The 8201-nt window shown below is 38.5% G+C and overlaps 1 protein-coding gene across 2 annotated transcripts; it reads right to left on the reverse strand.

Moving 5' to 3' along the window:
• Positions 1–1661: 1661 nt before the first annotated feature.
• Positions 1662–6741, reverse strand: LOC111466911 (protein NETWORKED 1C). 2 transcript variants are annotated; one of them, XM_023111591.1, is made up of 6 exons: positions 6528–6741; positions 6412–6452; positions 6157–6337; positions 3629–6042; positions 1854–3017; positions 1662–1818 (listed from the first exon to the last, which is right to left on the reverse strand). In XM_023111591.1, exons 3-6 carry the CDS (start codon positions 6257–6259, stop codon positions 1795–1797), a joined length of 3705 nt encoding a protein of 1234 aa, XP_022967359.1. In that variant the 5' UTR covers positions 6260–6337; positions 6412–6452; positions 6528–6741; the 3' UTR covers positions 1662–1794. The 2 variants fall into 2 exon arrangements, with proteins under 2 accessions (XP_022967359.1, XP_022967358.1); XM_023111590.1 differs by having other exon boundaries at positions 1662–3017.
• Positions 6742–8201: the final 1460 nt, after the last annotated feature.

An 8201-nucleotide genomic window follows, 5' to 3' on the forward strand; every position in this document is an offset into this window, starting at 1 on the left:
AACCCGCGTGACTGCTTGTACCATCTTCATCATCAGATCAGTCTTCTTCATAATTTTCTGGTTCTGATCAAGCTTAGAAGAGATAGGAGAGAAATGGGAAGTGAGCAATTTTAGCCTCTCCTACAGGAGCCCTCGAGCAGCCTCCCCTTAATCGAGACTTGACTCCTTTTCTAGAGTCCTCGAACAAAATACACCTTTTGTAGGCACTTTTGACTATCAAGGCTCACAACTTCTTTATTCGACACTTGAGGATTCTATTGACATGGCTAAGTTAAGGGCATAGCTCTAATACCATGTTAAGAATCATGACTCTCCACAATGGTATGATATGGTTCACTTTGAGCATAAGCTCTCATGGCCTCGTACCAATGGAGATGTATTCCTTACTTATAAATTCATGATCATTCCTTAAATTAACCAATGTGGGACTCTCTCCCAACAATCATCAACCGAATTCTGCAACTTTGTCCATATCATCCTAATCAATAGAGACATTATGAGATTCCCATCTCCGAATGAAACCAGAAATAGGTGCCACATGGCGTGGTAAAACGGCAGCCCTTTTATTACAGTGGATAAGTGTAAGAGATAAGAATTGATAGCACATTTAAGGGACTGATAGCACATTCAAGTGACTGATAGCACATTTAAGGGCGGCTAGTGAAGTTCCTTTTATCAAAACATTCCTTTTGGTAGTCTACATCTTGAAGATTCTTGTTCAAAATTTGAAAGCTAGAAAGGTAGATTAAAAGAATTTTCAAAAGTGATATGAAAAAGTAGAAACTAAAGCAATGGACTTGGGAAAGAAAAAAGAAGAGGTTATGAAGCAGGTCCCAAGAAAGCAAAATTTCATCCAGGAAAAGAGGATGAACGAAACATTTTTAGGGTATGTTTTTCAGGGCAATCCTGAGTTTTTGTGTTGCCTGTTTAGGTTAGGGAGCCCTTGCCTGCTTTGTATAGGTAGATTCTTGTTCAAAATTAGTCCTTTTTTTGCATCAATAGGAATGTTTCGTTCCCTTCTCCAACCGATGTGGGATCTCACATTCCACCCCTTGGGGGCCATCATTTTCGTTGGCACACCGCCCAGTGTCTAGCTCTGATACCATTTATAACAACTCAAACCACTGCTAGCATATATTGTCCACTTTGGGCTTTCCCTTATGGGCTTCCCCATTACACGTCTATTTTGAGATCCCACATCGGAGAGGGGAACAAAGCATTATTTATAAGGGTGTGGAAACCTCTCCCTAGTAGATATGCTTTGAGGGGAAGCCCAAAGAGGGCTTGGGTTTGAGCTGTTACGGCTTTACTTCAAATGGGTTTCACATCGGTTGTATGGTTGGGGGCTCAAAATAGACGTCAAAAGATCTGGTTAAAGATCACATATTTGTTTAGATTGCTATTAGATTTAGTTTTGATTTGTTTACTGATTTGTTACATCTTTTTGTATTCTCTGTATAGAGAGAGCATTCTTGCTCTCAATAATTTAATCTTCTCATCAACCATTCAATCACTCACTATTTCACATGTCCTTGGTGCTAGCCTTGTTGTTGTGTTCAAAGATATCAACCACTTACACAGCAACTCTCCAATTCTTTCAACTATTTTTTTCATTTCAGTTTTGACTTTATAGAACAAGGGCATCAGTGAGAGCTAAGAAGGCTAAGTCTTAATAGAATCAGCATTACCTTGAATATATACAACTTCTAAGATAGACATATATTCTGAAAGCTACAAAAAAGTAAGTCACCTACTGTATGAAAAGATAAGTAAATACGCGAGTTTCAACTCGGTTCAAAGGAATGTCGAACGACTAACCATTTTCAGTTATGTAGTCTATGCTGATTTCCTACCATTGAAGTTGAAAAAATCCTTTCACCAATTGTTGGACTAGGAGACATGGTGGGGTGCATGCATCCACAGAATAACGCCTTCTTGTTCTTGTTCTTGCTTCTAATGCTACTGTAAAGATAGTCCTGCAGTCGAATTTTGGGTCGTTCGATGACCCTCGTCCTAGACTTTGTTTCCTTTTCGTCGTCTTGTTTCAGTAGTAGAAGTTGTAACCTCTGCACCTCAAGCTGCAGCTGCCCAATTTTCTTCGACCCTCTTCTTGCTTGAGCTGAAATGATTCGTTTGCGGACATTTCCACTCTCATCAGCAGATCCAATGGTGGTCGCTCCATCAGTAGACAATGTCCCATCTTGTACGTTCTTCGTCAATTTACAATTGGCGTTAAACTGCTTCATAACAGACGCCTCAACTTCTTCGAGTTGTTCTTTCATGGTGTCATACTCCGCTGCGTTACTCCTTTTCTGCTTCGTAAGTACAATCCGCTTTAAATCTTGAATGGTTATTTGAAGGTTTGTCAATTTCTGCATATTGGAATCGAGTCGTTCAAGAATCTTCCTCTCTTTTCGTTTGTGGAGAGGGACGGATAATCTACTTGAGGTCTCTGATATGTCCACTCCCACCTCTTTCTCGACCAATGAATCGGTCGAGGGATGCTTATTTTGTTCCTTGACTACTTCAAATCTGTTATAGTTAGTTGAGGACGTCGCCGTGTTCTGAGATTTGCATACCATAAGATCAATGCTACCATCCTCATCAGTTGCCTCCCATAATTCTAGCATCTGGTTGTCAACTCCATTAGAACATTTGGCCATTTGATCAAGAATGATGTCCTTTGTCAATATTTCACCACTAACTTCAACGACTTTCGTCTTCGATCTCTGTAATTCGTTTCCGAGTTCAATCTCTCTTCTTGGAGTAGTAGGCCTTGTCTGGTAATTTCCACAACCCGCTTCCTCGATTCTCCTCGTTACCATCTCTTGTTTGCTAGTAGAGTTCATGTTTTCTAGAGTCTCGAGTTTTACCTTTTCGATTACAGCCATTTCCACAACCTGGATCCTTCTATGCAAATCCTTCAATTCAAAAGATCCATTGTGCAGTCTTGCTATCAGATCGTGATATATTTGCTGGAAGCCTTCAGAATGCTCATGATTTGCTGAGTCAGTATTCTGAAAACAGAGAGTATAAGTTGCATACCGATGAGGATTGTTGGGAGGGAGTCTCAAGAATGATCCTGGGTTTATAAGTAAGGACTACATCTCCATTGGTATGAGGCCTTTCGGGGAGGCCCAAAGCAAAGCCATGAGAGCTCATGCTCAAAGTGGACAATATCATATCATTACGGAGAGTCGTGATTCCTAACATGGTATCAGAGTCATGCCCTTTACTTAGTCATGTCATTAGAATCCTCAAATGTCGAACAAAGAAATTGTGAGCCTCGAAGGTGTAGTCAAAAGTGACTCAAGTGTCCAACAAAGGGTGTACTTTGTTCGAGGACTCCAGAGAAGGAGTCGAGCCTCGATTAAGGAGAAACTATACGAGGGCTCCATAGGCCTCAGGGGAGGCTCTATATTGTACTTTGTTCGAAGGGAGGATTGTTGGGATTGTTGGGAGGGATTCAGACATCGACTCTCCATTGGTATGAGGCCTTGTGGGGAAGTCCAAATAAAAGCCACGAGAGCTTATGCTCAAAGTGGACAATATCATACCATCGTGGAGAGTCGTGATTCCTCTCTTTAATAGTGCAAAGAAAGTATATGAGATAATAGAGAATGAATACCTTTACTTCTTGTTTCTCATAGTTGTGAGTTTTTCTGCACAGAAGAGAATGATTCTCCAGATAGGTTACAGAATCATTCAAAGATGTGACTGCTGATGTATATTTGGCCAAATGAACTCCTAGTTCTCCACTTACATCAGTTATGTTGTAATTACTTCGATTTTCGAGGTTTGCGTATGCTTCATCGAGCTCAAGAAGCTTTCCCTTGAACACTATTTCTCGAACGGTAGAGCTTTGAAGCTCACCGAACAGTTCAGCAGCCCGAGTCTCACATATTTCAACCTCCATTCTCCTCTTCACTAGCTCACACCTCAAACTCTTCTCCCTTTGTTTATACCGCTTAACATCTTCTTCCAAAGTAAAGTTTAGTTCCCGCAACGATGCTATCTCTCTGGCTCGACGTTTGCTTTCACTGGATAGTTCGACAACGACGTCCTCTTTCTCGTCTACTACAGCTCTAGCCTCTTCACACATCGTGGTGAGTTCCTTCACCCTCTTATGCAACTCTGAGTTCTCATTCTGTATCACGATCATAAGCTGTTCTGCTTCCAAAAGCTCATGCTCTGACCTCTCTAATAATCTTACTTTCTCTTCAAGATCATTATTCAAACAGTGAAGCTTTTCCACTTCTTCAGCAAGTCGTTTTCGGTCAAAGTTTGCATCGGAAAGTGAACTCTCGAGAAGGGTGTTTTTCTCCGACTGTCGCTCTAAGTTTTCGGTCACCATTTGCAGCTGAGACGACAGGGTGGATTTCTCTCCTGAGAGAAGTTGACAGCATTCTTCCAATACCTTAACCTTCATCTGTTGGCTTTCTAATTCTATCAAATTCTTCTCACAGTGTTCTTCCATGTTCCTCAACTTCTCCAAGAGATCATTCTTTTGGTTAAGTTGAAACTCAAGATTTGCTTCAAGTTTCTCCAAATTCGTAGTCATGTTCGACATCTCGTCCCGCAAACAATTTATCGACATTTCTGAAGATAAGTTAATCTTCTGGACTTCGTTCTCTAGAACTCGATTCCGTGTTTCCATCTCCTGAGATTTTGAATGCAGTTCTTGCAATGTGGTGAAAGCAGTTTCATTCTCTACATATCTCGAACGTTCTTCCTGTATCGACGCCGAAAGCCTTCCCAACTCCTTCTGCTTCTCAATTAGTTCGACACTTTGCGAGCCTATCTTCTGCACCATAGAGTCCATCTCAGATTGAAGAATTTGATTCGACCTCTGTAAATGAAGGCACCTTTCTTCAGCACCCTTCAACATTGCAACCCCATTAGCCTTCTCATCCTCTACCCTTTCTAGCTCCTCTCGAGCATTAGAGATTTCGTGTTCCAGGCTCGTAATCTTCTCTCGACATAGACGATGCCTGAGACCAGCAGCTTTCGTTTCTTCAACTAATCGTGTGAGCGCTTCCCTAATTGTCAAGACTTCACTTTGAGCTTCATCAGCTTGCACCTTATACCTCCTGGCATCCTCTTCTGCAAGCACTACTCTTTCCTCTAAGCTTAAAACGGCAGCTTCTCTTTGAGACTCAACTCTTGAAACTTCCCGTTTAAGTCGTTCTACTTCGGTTTCGGCTTTGCTAGCTCTCGTAGTGTTTTCAATGTTCTTTTGAACACACAAGATGCTGTCTTGTAGAGTAGATAACTTATCTAAACATTGCTGGTAGCTTAAAAGACTGGCTTCTCTTTCAGTCTCTAGTTTGGCAAGGGACTCTTTCAAAATCGAAACCTCCATCTCAGCCTTACCAGCTCTTTCATTTAAACTCCTTGAATCTTCTTGCGCTCGAGATACCTCGGACTCTAACGTAGACAACCTCTGTAGACTGTCGTTATACTGAAGTAACCCGACTTCCTTTTCAGCTTCTAGTTTAGCAAGCGTGTTCTTTAAGGATAAAATTTCATACTCAGCTCTATCCACCCTTTCGGACTCGACATATACTCGATTCTTAAGCTCATGATTCCCATTACTTTGCATATTCTCTTCTCCAGGATCAAGATCATGAAAACTGAGACGTTTTCTCGCCTTCCCATTGTTGAATTTCGAAAGATTCTCGGCTGCTCCTGAGTTAAACAACTCATCAAGATGTTTCAACCACGTCTCCCTTGTCATCAAATTAGAGCCTTTGCTGGAAGGTTGAGTTTTTTCAGGTGTAAAATAATCAGCATCAGTGCTGTCATCAGGGTGAGCCATGGATATATGATTAGGAAAGGCTTCAGCCATGGTTCGATGAGCCTGATGAATCACAACGGTTGCGTGATCGTATCGTTCAGCCAATGCTCGGTACGCTCGGTAAAACTCTTCAACTAGTTTCATAAGCTCAGGACGCTTTTTATAATACATCTCAGCCCTCTTTGCAAAGGAATCTGCATCTTCTTCAATAAGCTTGATCATCTGCTTGATGTTTTCATCCATGTCTACCAAGAACAGACAAGAATTCTGATTAGAAACACAAAAACAAAGAACATAGAACACAAAACACGACAGAATGAAACCTACAGGGCAGTTCCATAGACAATAAAAGGGTGTACCTGAAAGACTGTCTTGAAGCCATTTAGAGGTCTTTGGGCTAATGTGGCTATCCCACCACCAAGAATACGAACGCTTGGAATCTACAGCCGAGGGGGTTTCCATGGATTCCCCACTCTTATGTCTCAACCCAGATGGAATTTTGACCCAAAATCGTTAAATTGTGAACCCAAGAACAGGAATCTGGATGAAGTTTTGAAAAGAATGAAAACCCAGAACTTAGATTGTTGCATAGAAGAAAGAAAGCTGGAGGGTACCTGATGAACACGATGGGTTGTGTTCATGAGTGTTGTAGAACCTGAAGAACACATGAAATTCAGACATCATGGAAAGAACAAGAAACAGAGAAAAATTCAAGAATCAAAGAACTTACCGAACAGATTCTTATTTTTTGCCCCACAAAAGAGGAGAAGGGGTGGGTTTGATTCTGGAATAGTAATGACAGTGGCAGTCTTTTAGTGTTCTTATGTGTCTCTCAGCCTGGTTTTTTTGTTGCTTTTTATGCAGCGTAGTGGTAATATTTCAGCTTTTGCAAAATGTTTATGGCGGAAGATGGAGAGCAAACACCGTGGTTTAGGGGAGAGAATTAAATAAGAGAGAGAAGAAATCTGTCCATTTTTATCACTTTATACAAAGTCAAGAATTGATTTTTTTTCTTTTTTTTTTGTTTGTTGGTTCATACTTATAGTTCGAGGACAGATCCCACGACAGGAGGAGAATAAAACACCGTAGTTCCTATGAGATGGAGACGATGAGGTCGGTCCATGGATTTTCCTTTCTTTTACTGCATTTCGCTCAAAGGGTTGAAGGGAGATAGTGCATCAAGTTGTTCGCAAGGGCCAACTTGATCCTCTTCTCCAAGGATCCCAGATGAGGGAACCCTAAGAGACCTGTTGACTCCACCTATCGTCCATTTATGATCCATACTAGATTTGACCAACAGCCCATCCTACCTCCTCTACGTTCTTAACCGCCCATCTTTGTTTCAGTATAGTCTTTCATTGGCATGTTTCGGTGCTCTTCCCCATTATAAGTGTGTAGAAAATTAGACATGTTTTAAAAATTTTGAGTTTAAGTCCAAAAGAAAAAAAATTCAAATACGAAAATATCGGAGTGAAATGCAAAGTTATATATACATATACATGTTTTGTAAGGAGTGTTCTTAGGTTGAAATTTTTAATTGAATAATAAACTTATATCATTTATTTTTAGAGCATAAATTAAGATTTGTAATTCAATTTTTAAATATATTTTTTAAAATTATTACATTTCAAAAAATATTTTTTTTTTATGGACAATACAAAATTAAAAATAATTATCCAATAAATTAAAATTAATATATTAACATGTAATTATATCATAATAAAAAATTATTTTTTTAATTTAACATCAAATTTTTATGGGTTTCAGCTGAAGAGAATTACTAAAAAAATTTATTTATTTGAATTTAAAGGTGATCTTAGTATTATAAAGAGTTTGACTTTATTCATCATGATTTTAGCCGCAAAATAAAATAATTATAATTATAATTAAAAAAAAAAAATCTTATATTAAAGTTGTCTTAATTTGATCTAAGATCTCGTGAGTAATTGAAGGCAAATTAAAATTACCATATTAGTATTTATATTTATATATTTTTTTTTTACTTCAACATGGAAATATTAAAATTCGAAGTAAAACATAGTTATGTTGGGGTTGAAATTTATGTTTTTAATTTATTTGTTGGACTTAAATAAAAAGAAAATATTGTAGAAAATGATTTAATTATTAAATCTATAATGGTGGAGGGTACACATGTCATATCATGTATTTATATCACAAAATCTCATTTGAATCTACAAATAAATAAATAAATCATATTTGAATGCCATATGGTATGAGTGTGTGGAATAATTTAAATTATTTTATAACCTAAAGTTTTGAATCTACATGTTATCTTTATAGTATTATAAATAAAATCTCTTAAAAAATAATAATATATATATATATATATATATTTTATATAATAAAAATGATGAGAGGCATAGAGAGGGCTTTGAAATCATGC

The sequence above is a fragment of the Cucurbita maxima genome, unplaced genomic scaffold (assembly GCF_002738345.1).
Source record: "Cucurbita maxima cultivar Rimu unplaced genomic scaffold, Cmax_1.0 Cma_Scf00032, whole genome shotgun sequence".
Taxonomy (NCBI): domain Eukaryota; kingdom Viridiplantae; phylum Streptophyta; class Magnoliopsida; order Cucurbitales; family Cucurbitaceae; genus Cucurbita; species Cucurbita maxima.